This window comes from Agrilus planipennis, unplaced genomic scaffold (assembly GCF_000699045.2).
Source record: "Agrilus planipennis isolate EAB-ADULT unplaced genomic scaffold, Apla_2.0 scaffold7, whole genome shotgun sequence".
Lineage (NCBI taxonomy): Eukaryota > Metazoa > Arthropoda > Insecta > Coleoptera > Buprestidae > Agrilus > Agrilus planipennis.
In genome coordinates this window covers 2,955,698-2,971,073 of record NW_020439340.1, presented here as the reverse complement: position 1 = coordinate 2,971,073, position 15,376 = coordinate 2,955,698, and the positions used below count along the sequence as shown (strand labels likewise).

Here is a 15,376-nt window from a genome sequence, read left to right as displayed (position 1 = left end):
ATACTGATTAATTACATTAATTAATTAAGTAATAATAATTATGCAATATATATATAATGTTTTAATTGAGACGAAGAATTATTATAATAACATTTCTATTGATTGTATGTGTTTTTGTGAAGAAATAATGAGATGGATTAAAACCAAATCCTTTTGGTTTTTTTTTTCGTTGTTTCCATTCCAAAAAATTTAAGTTCATCACCATTCATGACAAAATAAAGTTAAGCCCTGCTTTGAATACAAAACTGATTTTTTCCGACAGAAAAAAAAATTAATTTAATGAACGATTTATAAATTAATCATTGAATTCGTATTTAAATGATTTCTGTATAGACAACTGCTACGATAATGCAAAAAGGGTTGCCCATAATAATGTAATAATTTAAAAAAGAAAACTAAATTAAACAAATGTATACTATTTTAATTCAACCAAAACACTGTTGTAATCGTTCAGCTGCTTTTAAAAAGTTTGTGGTAAAACAAAATAAACCTTGCTTTCAACATAAATAGTCGTTCCGATACTATTTATCTATCAAAAAGTAATAATTTTACATTTTATGGACTCACATGTAGACAACCATTTCAAGGATGTATCAAGAGTTGCCTAAAGTAGAAATTTTATTGTTTGAGTAGGCAACCAATCGTACATATAAAAAGGCGCTTTAATTAAACTTACAGAATTGTTTAAATTATATCATTTTAGAATTAAACTAAACGCTTTTTTACTTTTAAATCAAATCTCGAGTCTTTAACTAAATCCTTTTTTAAAACTATCCAATTACTTTCTATTATAATAAGACCGATAATGTCTGCTTAGTATACGTTAAACAGATACTTTTTTACTAACACTTTGTATCAAAATTTTTGACATAAAAAATTGGATAGAAGAGCTGGGAAATCAAAAATTACCCTTTCCTATTGGTACAGTACATTTATCCCAAAAACTACAATTAAAAAAAGGTAAAACTCAGATGGCATTTATTTTAAGAAAATCGTACGAAAAAGTATTGGCTTTTTCATAGATAATAATAATTTACAAGTTTTAAAATTAATTCATTCCATCAAATGATTGATTACGCAATCCCACCCTAATCACAGAATCAACAAAAATTAAATAAAATGCACAACGCACGATAAAAGAAATTCGACATATTTGCAAGAACGCAGAATAATGGCATTCAAAAATTAAATAAGACGATATCAATCACCTTTTAAATTTTGTTTTTCTCATAGAATTGGATGGTACCATACAATTTCGCCTCCCAAGCACCCGCTAACCAGCTGATAGTGTTTAGGACTGAATTTGCAACAAACCACGACATCCGGATGATAATCGTTTATTTCAGCAACGGTAAAAAGCTCGCGAGGCTTTTCCGGCACACAATAACTCACTTCTTGTAACTGTTCGTCGAAAGCCAAAAGCCTGACACCTTTTCCGTAAGGTGAACAGATAATCCTCCCGTCACTTGAGTAACACAATTCTTTGATGTACCCCTTACCAACACTCTGTTCTTTAATGAAGTGCGTCAGTCTCGGCAAATTTTTCACTATACGGAAACGATCTTCCGGTCTCTTGCGGAAGTAACGAGTGTAATTGTCCCTGCCCACGAGACCGCTATTTATATTACTGTTTACAACTTCCACACTTCGTAATAATAGTAATAATCAGTAATTCGACTCAACTTCTTGTATATAAAAGCACTAAAACTGTGCAATTCTGTTAATTACCCATAAATTGTTTTGATGTTTATCAGACACGTTCTTCTGCATATCGAAAACAAAGATCGATTACCACCCCTAATGCAAGCTATATATCACGAAGACAATCAAATAGTATCCCTATTACTGAAACTAAGGGCGAACCCGAACCATTGCAACGACATAATTAAAATATCTCCCCTTATGGCAGCCGTCTTTCGCGGTCACTTAGAAATAGCTAATTTATTAATTAAAAAAGGGGCTGACCCTAATTTAAGAGATATTAACGAAAGGACAATTTTACACCATGCCGTGGATTCTGGAAAAATTGATAACGTTCAATACGCTTTGAAGTGCTACAATAATATTAATTGCCAAGATAATCAAGGATGGACGCCTCTGCACAGAGCAGGTGGGATTTTGCAAATAAATCAATTAAAAGGGTGAAATTATTTTGAATTATTCCTCACTTTCCAAATAAATCAATTAAAAGATTTTCAAACACCCCCACAGTTGTTTTTATATTTTTTCCGTCTCGAATAACCTACATTTTCTTGAAATAATTTTTCTTGGATATTCCCGTGCCAATTAATACTTTTAAGGATGTACCGATTGCGAGACTTTAATTAATTTGATAATTTAATATCTTATTTTTAGTCATTTTGGGACTAAATAATGATATAATCACTTTACTAATTAGCAAAGGAGCTGATAAAAAGATAAAAGATAAAAATGGATTCGACGTGGAAAAACATTTCGAGTTGACCACGAAGCAAAATAATAAACAAAACCCTAAATTACAACAACAAACCAAAAGATTTAAATTATGTAAAGGTGAAAAGCGACAAACAATATTCCCTAATTTATTAAGTTNTTTTTTAAAACTATCCAATTACTTTCTATTATAATAAGACCGATAATGTCTGCTTAGTATACGTTAAACAGATACTTTTTTACTAACACTTTGTATCAAAATTTTTGACATAAAAAATTGGATAGAAGAGCTGGGAAATCAAAAATTACCCTTTCCTATTGGTACAGTACATTTATCCCAAAAACTACAATTAAAAAAAGGTAAAACTCAGATGGCATTTATTTTAAGAAAATCGTACGAAAAAGTATTGGCTTTTTCATAGATAATAATAATTTACAAGTTTTAAAATTAATTCATTCCATCAAATGATTGATTACGCAATCCCACCCTAATCACAGAATCAACAAAAATTAAATAAAATGCACAACGCACGATAAAAGAAATTCGACATATTTGCAAGAACGCAGAATAATGGCATTCAAAAATTAAATAAGACGATATCAATCACCTTTTAAATTTTGTTTTTCTCATAGAATTGGATGGTACCATACAATTTCGCCTCCCAAGCACCCGCTAACCAGCTGATAGTGTTTAGGACTGAATTTGCAACAAACCACGACATCCGGATGATAATCGTTTATTTCAGCAACGGTAAAAAGCTCGCGAGGCTTTTCCGGCACACAATAACTCACTTCTTGTAACTGTTCGTCGAAAGCCAAAAGCCTGACACCTTTTCCGTAAGGTGAACAGATAATCCTCCCGTCACTTGAGTAACACAATTCTTTGATGTACCCCTTACCAACACTCTGTTCTTTAATGAAGTGCGTCAGTCTCGGCAAATTTTTCACTATACGGAAACGATCTTCCGGTCTCTTGCGGAAGTAACGAGTGTAATTGTCCCTGCCCACGAGACCGCTATGAATTATGCCCATGGAAGAATGGAGGTTTTCCTGGTTACTTTGGTTTCTTTGAGATCGCTGGGCGCTTAGCTGTTCATTTGTTATGAAGCCCATCCAAATATCTGTGGGACGTGCGTTTTCTACGTCTTCGGGGGGAGATTCCTCAGCATTGATATCCGGCAATGCAGAGTCAAGAACATACAGATAAGCATCTTCATAGTCTGACGCATCACGACTTTGAATATCATGAACAGATGTCCACTGAAAGAATTAATTACATTTCCTTTATTTTGTTAAGTTACTAGACACATAACAGCCACTAACAGTTTTTACCTCTGAGGGTAAACTGCTAATTTCATTTAGTCATTTTTAGATGTGTCAAGATGAGAATTTATTCATTAAACTCTTAAAATTTGATTTAATTTATATTCTTTAATGTCTTTATAATTTAATTTTAATCAATCTTTGAGATGAACACATTAAGCAAAATAATCCAGTTCCTGTTTATTACCTTTAAAATGCAACAAAAACTTCTCTTTTATGATAAACTGGACTAATAAGTTCATTATGAATTCATTTATCTTTTAAAATATTAACAAAAATAAAATATGAGTCACCTCTTCATTTTCTGATCCATTAATACTTCTTGATAAAGCATTCCAACCCATTGGGTGGATCTGAAGAGAACTAATTACTTCCACGTCGTTGGGAAAGTCGTCTATAAACTCTAACCGATTTGACTTTCTTGAATGGTAAAAAAGGTAATTGAACATTGTGGCAGCTGGAAAAGTTTGTTCACTCAACTGCATAAGTCTGTACAAATTGGGCTGCAAATAAAACAATAACAATAAATGAATACTGACAATTTCCAGTTAATTTACCCTAAATGTTTTCATGTCATGGCTTAATGTTCTCAAATTTAAATCATGAATTATAATAATATATCCACTTGTTGTACAGATGACCATTTTTGTGCCATCAGGTGTCAGTTTAGTCCTCATAAGTCCATTCATCACAAATACTTTGTCATAGAGAACGTTATTCTCTGTAGGGCTATTGAGATCCCAAGCATAAATACTTCCATCAAAAGCTGATGTTACCATCACATTTTCTTTCTCTGAGTATTCTATATTTTTTACCTAAAGGAATACCAAATTTAAAGTCAAACCATTAGCATGAAATGAAGAGAATTTACCCAATTTGAATGACCCTGTAATGTCCTTGTGGCACAATTTAGCATTCTTGTGTCCCATACCTTTATTGTGTTGTCATCAGAACAAGTTGCAAATGTATAGTCATTAAGAAACCTACAAAAGTTCTATGTTAATATGTTTTAACATAATTTTAGCTTTTTGTTTACCTAACACAATTGACACAATTACAATGTGCTTCGTTAATTTTCTTTATCATCTTTTGATTAGCTGCATCAAAAATCAACACAGATCTTTCTTTACAAGCAGACACCAGCATTCGTCTTAAAAATATTTAATCAGTTATCAATATAATGTGTTGCAATATGCTCAATTACCCATCAAAACTGAACTCCAAGTTAAAAATACCTCCTTGTTCACATTTAGTTTTCTCAACTGGCACTTTTGGTCGACATACATCTAGGTTTGAATACAACTTCTTGGAAATGTCGGCACCATGCCCTAATTTTGGTTTTAAACCCAATTCTCGACTTCTAATCAAATTGTAGTTATTTAGGTTGTATGAAATCCTCTTAGCCTTTCGAGACATTTTGACTATTCCAAGTATTGTAATGTATACTATTTTAATTCAACCAAAACACTGTTGTAATCGTTCAGCTGCTTTTAAAAAGTTTGTGGTAAAACAAAATAAACCTTGCTTTCAACATAAATAGTCGTTCCGATACTATTTATCTATCAAAAAGTAATAATTTTACATTTTATGGACTCACATGTAGACAACCATTTCAAGGATGTATCAAGAGTTGCCTAAAGTAGAAATTTTATTGTTTGAGTAGGCAACCAATCGTACATATAAAAAGGCGCTTTAATTAAACTTACAGAATTGTTTAAATTATATCATTTTAGAATTAAACTAAACGATTTTTTACTTTTAAATCAAATCTCGAGTCTAACTAAATCCTTTTTTAAAACTATCCAATTACTTTCTATTATAATAAGACCGATAATGTCTGCTTAGTATACGTTAAACAGATACTTTTTTACTAACACTTTGTATCAAAATTTTTGACATAAAAAATTGGATAGAAGAGCTGGGAAATCAAAAATTACCCTTTCCTATTGGTACAGTACATTTATCCCAAAAACTACAATTAAAAAAAGGTAAAACTCAGATGGCATTTATTTTAAGAAAATCGTACGAAAAAGTATTGGCTTTTTCATAGATAATAATAATTTACAAGTTTTAAAATTAATTCATTCCATCAAATGATTGATTACGCAATCCCACCCTAATCACAGAATCAACAAAAATTAAATAAAATGCACAACGCACGATAAAAGAAATTCGACATATTTGCAAGAACGCAGAATAATGGCATTCAAAAATTAAATAAGACGATATCAATCACCTTTTAAATTTTGTTTTTCTCATAGAATTGGATGGTACCATACAATTTCGCCTCCCAAGCACCCGCTAACCAGCTGATAGTGTTTAGGACTGAATTTGCANATGCTTCTACACGTTTTTCTTTTGTAAAGAAATAATTGGTTTCAAGTATTAAATTAAATTCAAAATTGCATCATACTATTATTTGTTTTTAATAGCTTCCAATTTTAAAATAGAAATTAAGAGAGTTGATTCCCTCAAAAAAAACCTAAAAAAAAATATATGTACAATTACTGTCAAGTGAAAGTTAAAAAATAATAAAAAAATACCGTTTAATGATAACTAAACATATCACATTCTTTAAGTAGTTTCAACAGGTACTAAACTAGAACTTAAGTATAAAAAAATAAGATCACCTGTAAAGGAAATTAAACAAAAAAAAAGTAAACAATTCTCGTCTTTTATACCCTATCAAGCAAAAACCGAAATTGTAGAAACGTTATTATAAATAGTAATACGTTTAAATACCAAACAAAAAATAAAAAAAGTTTTTCGCCAAATACATTAATTGCAAAATAATAAATTCATTAACTAAATGCTTGACTGTACAAGTCAATGACAATTATTAAATTAACGTTAAATTCTTTCTTTTCCCTTTGCATATTGATTAGTAACATTGTGTAAAATGGTACAAAAAGGTTCGTCTACTATTCATTCGACGTCCTCAGAAGTAATAATTTCGTAATCGCTGTCACTGTCGTGTCTTTTTGAGGCCGATTCACTTTTGCCTCCAACGCTAGAAAAAAGATTTTGTCCTACCGATAATAGATTAGAAAGTAATCCTGTTTCGGAACTTTTCCCACCCAAATTGGAATCTCCGCGGTCAGGAACGTCCATTGACTCCTCAGAAAACTTCAAGCCTGCCATGTACCGCTTCTCTTCCTCTTCAGATGACGAATCGCCGTTGAAATGAGAAGACTCAAAGGTGATCCCTTTATGCTCTGAATCAGAATCTGTTGAAAGATCACCAGGAGTGTAGGACACAGCTGATCCTTTGGAAGACTTTACTGGAATTTCTAGATCGTCTTCGAGATCGTCCAGACTTCCCTCTATATCCAGATGTGAAGGCATTGACACAAGACCTCCTAAGAAAGAATTACTGACAGAATCTGTAAAAATATGTTTTAATGAAATATAAAAAACAAAGTAATTTATGTTACCTTGGCTTTTGTCAGTTAACAAACTATCCAACTCTTTTTCTGATACTATAGGCATTAAATCAGCCTCTGTGACAATTCCTGTAAATATCAAGTAGATGCATGTTAATATTATCTAACATTTAAAAAAATGGTATTTACTTAAATAAATATTGCATGTGACACAATATAAGCATAAAATAGAAGTTTTTGCATAAACTAAGCCATTACCTTCCTCTGTCTTCAAATGGTGAATAGTTTTTTTTATTGGCAATAAATACTCAGGTGGTATTTTTGAAGCAATCAGTGGTGTGAAAAATACACTGACTAGTATGAAGTAAACCAGCAGAAATCCAGAAATATTTGTAGATAATATTAACAAAAATAGGAAAAAACCAGAAAATGTTACACAGAACTAAAAGATATTATTTTGTATAGCTATAAAAACTGAAAAACTAGAAGCACTTGCATATTGTTACCTTTTTTGGGTTGGTTTTTTTAAAGTACTGAATATTGGCTACAAATTCTTTACTAGAGGTCAGCAAATTGTTCAGATGCACTGATTCACTCTCGTCAGGTATAACCCCTGACCTCTCAAAGTAAATATCCGTTAAGAAAAGCAGTAATACTACAATTGATATGATACTGTAAATTCTTAAACGCAACTGTAATACGATCCTAGAAACATTTAAAACAATGCAAATTAATTGTAATTAAAATAGCATATTGTACTATACCAAAGCACAAAGTGAATGATTCCCAGGGTCCTCCAACTAAGGACAGGATCTTCCCAGGACAATATTTTGTAAATTCCATTCATGTAAACATTCAATCTCTTGATTTCTGGTGCTACAATTTCTTCAGTATTAAAATATTTATGAAAAAAGTTGTGTAGAAATTGACGAAAATACTCCATCATTAATTGATGAGCTCTTCACATACAAAGTAGATATTATAAAGTTACCTACTAACATAAATATAAGCAACGATAAGATAGGTAAAAGTTTATAACATAAATAATTTAAAGCACCATCAGCTAAAATTATTATTTACGTCTTCTCATTACGTGATTGTTTTATACGTCTTTTTTAACCTATAAACGTCACCTTGAAAATCAAAACAACGGATGTGTCTCAATAGTAGTTAGCAATAGATAATTATTCCATACAAGCTAACGGAAAAATCTGCTATTTAAAAAAGTAAATAAATTAATCAAAAAATGCCTTCATATTTTAGAACAAAAAAGACAGAAATTAATTCGTATATCGTAATATAAAAATAAGAAAAACAAAACTGATAACTGAAAAAAAGTTATAAATTATTTTATAATAGTAAGAATACTTCCTGTTTTATTTTTAAAATTAAATTTTATTTTAAAATTTACTTGTGTAATCTAATCAATAGTAAAATAAAACCACATTTATTTTTGTCTGGAATTGATAGTACCTCATTTGGAGAAGAGATGAATGGTAGGAAGCTATGAGAGGCGAAAAAAGGCAATTGTGTTGTTTTTTAATCTAGAAATTTTTAAAATATGAATAAAACTAATTATTAGATGCTATTTACTTAAAAATAAACGATTAAAACATCTTATTTGATCAAGTCTGCATGTAATAAGTGATTTTAGAGGCGCCACTCTTTACAAATAAATATTGCTGAATTTTGTTATATATTCGGTTTGTTTTTGACTTCTGAGAGTTTATAAAACCGCGAAACTTTTATGAAAGCGAGTATATTTGCTGTTGGGAATTGTGGTAATCATTTTGACTTTTGGTGTGCGCCAACAAAATTTTCGATGAAACAGTTGGCGTCTCCAGTTAAAAATAAACGGAGCGCTCACCGGTAGGTAGTCATAACAGTGTTTAAAGGAAAATTCAAAAGCTATTTCAGTCTACACACCGTTCAAGAATAATCCTGCAAACTTCCTGCGTCATAGTTTAAATGTTACGTGTTGGATGATCTGCTACGGGATGTCACAGTTACTGAGTCACATTTTATACTTGTGTATGAAGTAGTTGTTCTGATTGTTTAATGATCGAACTTTGAAAATAAATTTTGCAAAAAATAGGCAGTCAAGGATATCGGCTATTCCAACTTCGCTAACTGCAAACATGGCAAATACATCACATTTTCGAAATTGACACATATCCAAATTAATGACCAACAAATGTACAATAAATTAATTTTATTAATGTCTCCAAAATATATAATTTTAGAAATGTCTTGATTTGTCTGTGAAATTTATCACCTACATACACGTAATAAGCATGATACATGCAAAACTTAGATCACACGTATCTTAAATTGGTGATATCACTTGGTACTAAAAAGGTAAATCTGCAAAAGGTATCTACCTAATTATGGCGTTCCTATTTAATTCAGATTTCAAGTATGGTATATGAGCTTTTCCCTGTTTTACTTTTATTGTGCTGTTTTGAGTACACCCATACGTGTACGAAATATTTTTGGCAATTTATGAACTCCTACAGGACATTTTCGTATTATGTAACTCATAAAAGTCGAGAGCAATAAAGGACATAATTTCTTTGCCCAAATCCTCCCTTAGATTAAAGTGCTTTTGATGTGACGTTTTAGCTAATAGCCAACGTACAAAATTCTGTTTGGGTTTTTTATTAATTTCGTCCCTTCCAAACTCTTAACCAGAAAAGTTTCTTTTTCCCAAAACACCAAAAGAATGAAGATAAACTTGTTTTGCCCAAAATGCTCTATTTTAATTAAAAATCCAACACAATAAAATAATAATTAATATCGCAGTGGACATAATTTTGAAACCCAATCAATAAAAGGATTATTCCAATGATCTTCATTGAATTTTGCACATGTATTGTAATATTTATTTAGATCGTTTTCTCGCGACCAATTGGATGATGACGCATCACGTAATAGAGAATTTTACTTTTTTTTTGAGAAAATAAATCACTTCAAAGCCCCATCGCTAAATAAGTGACTTAAACGTTCTACCACAAATTAACTAGTGGAAATAACAACGCTTATAAATCGATTCGATGAGTTTTAATTGCTCATAAATGTCGCGTTAAAGCTGAAAATCCAAAATCGATTATTATTTTAACGATTTTATTGGTTGCGGTTTGAAATTTGAACGGCAATCAAAATGGAAATTAAACGACCTCGGAAGAAAGGATTAAACACACTAATCATCTAATCAGTGGTTAATTGTCTAAATTAGGTTTGTGTTGTATTCGAGTCAATAAATTAAACTCATATTAACTGAATACAATAAAATGATATTCAACTTTTTAAAAAATGTGTAATTTATATTTGATAAGTGTAAAACATTGTACATAGGGCAGTCAGCTAGATCCATTAACACCAGACTGAAAGAACACATTCACGCAATAGCATTTAGTAGAATTCATTAATCTTCAAATGCAAAAGAATATAAATAACAATAAGTAGCAATGTAAACATTAAGAACAATTCTATATCTTTTGATAATGACTTAATAGCCGAAACAATTTCGTTGGGAAGTTTTATTAGTTTATAAAATTATCCCAAGTGTTTTGTAGGTACATACAATTTGTTATAAAACATGTTTCCGAGTGAATTCACCACAAAAAGCATCAATTAAATAGAAAATGTTCAGTTGCACTGGTTTATTAGTAAATAAAAACTCTTTATATACTTCTAGCTAATCAATTGCGTATCGCATTGTTTTAAATTCGGTGACCTTTTCATGTTTATTTGCCACCAAATATCGTTAACCCGTTAAATGTTTTCTTAAGCGGTGAAAAACACATTGGAAGTAAGAAAAAAAAAATAGATAAAAATGAAAAACTCTAAGTCAGTTTTATTGGTCGCGGATATCCTTTCGATGACTGCAGAAAAGCGAGTAGCCGTTTCAGTTGGCTCTGTATCTGTTTGCGACGCCAAGCGTCCCGACGACGGAACGGTAGCGCGCTTGGAATTGGCGACAGCGCGACGTGCAATCAGTAGCTGCCCGCGGGCTTCAAAATAAACTAAGCAGTGAAAGTGGTTATGTTCACAATCAGTTGCTTTTCTTCTGATACTAATTGATCTTTTTTTTTAATTTAATTATTAGTGTTTAATTTTCATATTTTCTACATACATAAACAACTTTCTTGTTAAAATAGGTAAGAATCTTTGCTTGATTTCATTTTCTTTTCTTCGTAAAAAGCTAAGATTAATGCAGCTAATTTTTACCAGTATAAAGCTTTCATCGCATTCAGAAAAAATATTTTCTTGATGTAACTAACGAATTTTTTTTAAAACATTCCAGAAATTAAATACTTCCTTATCAGTAATAAGAACCGGTAATTATTACACACTTCCGTTGTTCATAACTTAATTGCATTAAAATTTAATCGTAACTGATTAATTATCACGTTTCCATGCTGCTTTTATTTAAGCAATTAAAATTTACTATTATTTGTTTATTTCAGTAAATTTATATCTGCTAAAGCCTAGTAGAAGTTAAAAAATATATCCAATAACATCTTTCCAAACTTTTCTTGTCTTCATAACAAAACAAAATTCTTTTAGATCGTTTTAGACTTGACCCATTAGCACAGAAAAAACACATTTTTTAATCTACATACATATCTTCTCCAAGTACAAATGTTGACGTTTAACTGCCTTAGAAAAAAAAACTTAACAGTTGCCAATTTCTCTTGCAGAATTGTAAATCATTAATCATACAATCACTTGATATTTATTAATGTATGTATAATCAGATAAACATCTAACACTACTTTAACTTTCACGAAAATTGCAGCAAGTTACTCAACATAAAAAAAATTAAAGACGAAATAGGAAAGATTGCTATTTACTTACCCTATTTTTTTTGTCATGATTAGCATTAATGCTAATTTTTCAATTTCCAGGAATCCCCTGGCTAGTGACAAATGCCGATCGAAAAACTTTCGAAGTTCATTTCGTCCAGTTGAATGGTGTGATGTGATTTGCGATTTATTACGTGATTAAACTTACTGACTCATTAGTGAAATGTGATAATATTTACATCTATTTAATCATCTAAAACTTTTTATTAAACATAAACATCATCCTCAATCATCATCAAACGAAATGGAGAAAGGACGAACAACCCCATCAGACAGTCGTTCTATTAAATCGTCTGGAAGTGGTCAAAAAATACCGAAAGTGACCATCAAAAGTCCCGGAATAAAGACCAAAAAACCTCTTCGTCTTCACATTCCTAATACTCCAGGCAGTTTTTCGGGTCCTGCGGGTTTTCCCCCGGGAACGGCTTATACCGCTGCAACCGCGAATCCCTATACAGCAAATATCACCTTAACGCCCGGTGCAGCGACAGCGGGGGTGGATCCGTTCTACAACCCTCGCAAAGCCTCGCAATTCATGTTCCACCAGTTTAGTGGAATCAGAGATTTTGCAAAATCGGGTCTAAGTATAGGGGAGAAAAGTACCCTTTGGTTGTACCACAAGCTCAGTTCTTGGAGCAAAAGATGGTTCACGCATATGTTCCTTACCGTTGTCCTTATAATTTATACTGTCGGAGGGGCCCTTTTGTTTATCTACATTGAAGGTAAGAATAGATATGTACGAACCAGATACTGGTTTAACTAGAGTCCTTTTACTGAAAACAATACCACATCCTTATAGCAGGGACGTACCCACGGGTGGACCCGGGTAGGTCAAAACTCATACATTAAAAACACTAGCGTACCACTAGATTATGCATGTGGTAGTCGCCTCGACCCTCCCGTCGTGCACGTCCACAGCTACTGTGGTGGTGTGGGATATGGTGGTTAAAAGTGGTCGACCTAGGGCATTTTCATATTTCAACCATAGTGTTCTAAAGCATGTCTGGAATCTCCTATAGGTAATGTTAGAATTTTCACTAATTTGGTGGCTATATAAATATGCAGGTCGACCACCAGCCACCAAACACTAATTTAGAGTAAATGCGAATGTACCGGAATAATTACGGCATTTTTACATATTTCAACCAAACTGTCAGAAAAAAATGTTTGAAGTCTCCTATAATGTTCACAAATCGACCACCAATTACCCCTTTAGAATAAAACGGAACGGATTGTTATTAGCCAGTATCCTAATAGTATTATTACTAAATTGAAGTGGTTTTCACTTATATTTGTGGTTTTACATTGTCATTTTTATGGTACTTATGACATCTTGGAACTAAAAATCTACAACGATGTGGCCAACGCAGAAAAGAACTAGCCACTTCCCTGTGTTGTTACAGCAATGTCCTTTCAGATGTCTATCAAAGGATTCGAAATTGTAAAATTAAAAGTTAAATTAAAATTCACACAGGACATGTAAATTCTTGGGTAAATTAGAAAATCGTATTAAAAAATTTGATTTGAAGGGGACATCTTAAGAGCAAACAGAGTGCAAAGCTTTTTGTTAGTACTGCTTACGCTTGTGGAGTATCGTTAAAATGAGCTTTGCATGCATAGCATAAGTCTTTTTGGTCCGGGTCCTTATTGATCCTTAAAGCTATAAACCTGTTTTCTGAAACGTAAAGTTTTTCTGTGTTGGTGCTTCTAATATTAGCATGTACGAATAAATCGAATAAGAAAATAAATTGTGATATAGTATTTATTATTCTAATAGCATTTATAAAATATTTTGAGTCCTTGATAGCTCATTTTCATTGGCAATCCATCAAATATTAAGGAATGTTGTTCCTCTTTTTACATAATCGTCAAACGCAATTCTAAAAATATTTTTTGTTTATTTGAACTATTTTGATTATACATGCAAATATGCAAATAAATAACTAAAAACTAAACTTCGAATGGTCTGAATTAAGATTTACTTCATTGAGAAGAGCTTTAAAATGTTTCATACTTCTGGATAATATTCTGATCGATAGCTTTTGCTACCATTAAACAATTTCACTTATAAATTTTTCCTAGAGGTAAGCAGAAACTTTAAAGTGGGAATTCTGCAGTCTCCAGTGCAGTCTTACATTACATTTTATTAGCTTCGTATGGAACAAAAGACAAAACAAATAAAAGTTCCTGTCAATTTTACTTGAAATAGATGTTGATTTTTCTTGGTTACGTTCTTTAAAATTCCCGTTAGTAAGTTAAATCACTGTTTGCTAGGAGAATTCACATTTATATTCTTTAAACGTTAACCAAAGTGCAACAAAAAGGAAATAATTTAATTTAAAAAAGTAGAAACATCACGACTAGTAGTTGATTTCATTCAAAAACAAAGCCCAATTTTTCAGGACATTATAGCATTAATAAATCAAAGCCCAAAATAAGTTACAAAAAAATTGCGCGCATCATGTTCACACAAGCACAAAGACGCCTTTAATCTTGTTTCCGATGACAACGAAAAAAAAACAGCCAGTCTCTGTAATATACAACATCATTCATTTATGAATCACGAAATAATTATAGATAGTATCTATTCCTATTTATTTTTAATATTTTTATAATGTTTGTGGCATTACGTAAGATGCCACAAGTAAAGTTATTTATCAAAGCGCAGGATTTCTCAAAAACTTAAACAGTAACAATAAGTACTTACCTACTGATTAAACACTATCAGAATATTAGCTGATTAAATATTGACAATACGCAGTTTAACTTTTGTTCGACGTAATAGAAATTTTTACTTTGAGTAAGTTAAAATTAAAACATTAATCCCTATAAAGGACTAACTAAATTACCGCGTTAAGTTATAATTATCGCTAAATCTGAAAGTCTTTGATAAGACTATTTTGTGAAATTGCAGAGCAATTATTCAATTAGACGAACTGGAGCCAAACCTTATCGATTTCTACATAATGCAGACAAGAACTCCTACGTTTCATAAACCATTTCGTTTTAAACACTTCTATTTCAAAGGTGAAATTTCATAAAAATAATAAAAAACTATTTTTTAAAAACTACTCAACGAATAGAATCTTTTCTTGGATTACCGACGATTTCATACTGCAAAATTTTTTTAATTCAATGCATTAGTAAAATGATTAATGGAATTTTATAATCGACCACAATCTTCAGAAAAAAAGTATCTAGGAGCAAAATCTCCACTTATTTTCTATTCCGACGAACCATCTTCGTAACTAATAATAATCATCATCATCATAGGGTTGTCAGTCCTAAGACTGGTTGGACACGTACCTCCACTCTTTCCTATCCTGAGCTAAACTTCGCATTTCCCTAAAACTAGAACAACCCACATCCTTAACTATTTGCGAACAGTAA

General features: G+C 31.5%; 5 protein-coding genes across 6 annotated transcripts in view; 2 read left to right on the top strand and 3 right to left on the bottom strand.

Moving 5' to 3' along the window:
• Positions 1–961: 961 nt before the first annotated feature.
• LOC112905729 (DDB1- and CUL4-associated factor 10-like) lies at positions 962–1,732 on the bottom strand. The gene is made up of 2 exons (XM_025978746.1): positions 1,729–1,732; positions 962–1,637 (listed from the first exon to the last, which is right to left on the bottom strand). Exons 1-2 carry the CDS (start codon positions 1,730–1,732, stop codon positions 1,228–1,230), a joined length of 414 nt encoding a protein of 137 aa, XP_025834531.1. The 3' UTR covers positions 962–1,227.
• LOC112905728 (putative ankyrin repeat protein RF_0580) lies at positions 1,625–2,606 on the top strand. The gene is made up of 2 exons (XM_025978745.1): positions 1,625–2,110; positions 2,356–2,606. Exons 1-2 carry the CDS (start codon positions 1,744–1,746, stop codon positions 2,604–2,606), a joined length of 618 nt encoding a protein of 205 aa, XP_025834530.1. The 5' UTR covers positions 1,625–1,743.
• A 167-nt stretch (positions 2,607–2,773) lies between these two features.
• Positions 2,774–5,184, bottom strand: LOC108737695 (DDB1- and CUL4-associated factor 10). Its single transcript, XM_025978720.1, has 6 exons — positions 4,940–5,184; positions 4,772–4,885; positions 4,607–4,718; positions 4,293–4,550; positions 4,029–4,238; positions 2,774–3,672 (listed from the first exon to the last, which is right to left on the bottom strand). The coding sequence occupies exons 1-6, from the start codon at positions 5,149–5,151 to the stop codon at positions 3,040–3,042; spliced, it is 1,539 nt and encodes a 512-aa protein (XP_025834505.1). The 5' UTR covers positions 5,152–5,184; the 3' UTR covers positions 2,774–3,039.
• Positions 5,185–6,264: 1,080 nt separating this feature from the next.
• LOC108737657 lies at positions 6,265–8,268 on the bottom strand. The gene is made up of 5 exons (XM_018470620.2): positions 7,883–8,268; positions 7,625–7,823; positions 7,377–7,560; positions 7,170–7,247; positions 6,265–7,118 (listed from the first exon to the last, which is right to left on the bottom strand). Exons 1-5 carry the CDS (start codon positions 8,062–8,064, stop codon positions 6,661–6,663), a joined length of 1,101 nt encoding a protein of 366 aa, XP_018326122.2. The 5' UTR covers positions 8,065–8,268; the 3' UTR covers positions 6,265–6,660.
• A 267-nt stretch (positions 8,269–8,535) lies between these two features.
• Positions 8,536–15,376, top strand: part of LOC108737644 — a 23,197-nt gene continuing 16,356 nt past the window's right edge. The window contains exons 1-2 of one of the 2 annotated variants that reach the window (XM_018470606.2): positions 8,536–11,278; positions 12,029–12,708. In XM_018470606.2, the coding sequence (XP_018326108.2) occupies positions 12,231–12,708 (478 nt within the window). In that variant the 5' untranslated portion in view covers positions 8,536–11,278; positions 12,029–12,230. The remainder of the gene's footprint in view (positions 11,279–12,028; positions 12,709–15,376) is intronic. The other variant, XM_025978625.1, reaches the window with a different exon arrangement.

What these genes read in the sequence shown, in the direction of transcription:
- LOC108737695 (XM_025978720.1), bottom strand. Translation starts at nt 5,151, where the DNA reads ATGTCTCGAAAGGCTAAGAGGATTTCATACAACCTAAATAACTACAAT. An exon ending in TTGGAGTTCAGTTTTGATGG is followed by an intron (nt 4,886 to 4,939) that starts GTAATTGAGCAT and finishes AATATTTTTAAG; the next exon opens with ACGAATGCTGGTGTCTGCTT. An exon ending in TACAGGGTCATTCAAATTGG is followed by an intron (nt 4,551 to 4,606) that starts GTAAATTCTCTT and finishes GTATTCCTTTAG; the next exon opens with GTAAAAAATATAGAATACTC.
- LOC108737657 (XM_018470620.2), bottom strand. Translation starts at nt 8,064, where the DNA reads ATGATGGAGTATTTTCGTCAATTTCTACACAACTTTTTTCATAAATAT. An exon ending in ATCATTCACTTTGTGCTTTG is followed by an intron (nt 7,824 to 7,882) that starts GTATAGTACAAT and finishes AAATGTTTCTAG; the next exon opens with GATCGTATTACAGTTGCGTT. An exon ending in AAAAAACCAACCCAAAAAAG is followed by an intron (nt 7,561 to 7,624) that starts GTAACAATATGC and finishes AATATCTTTTAG; the next exon opens with TTCTGTGTAACATTTTCTGG.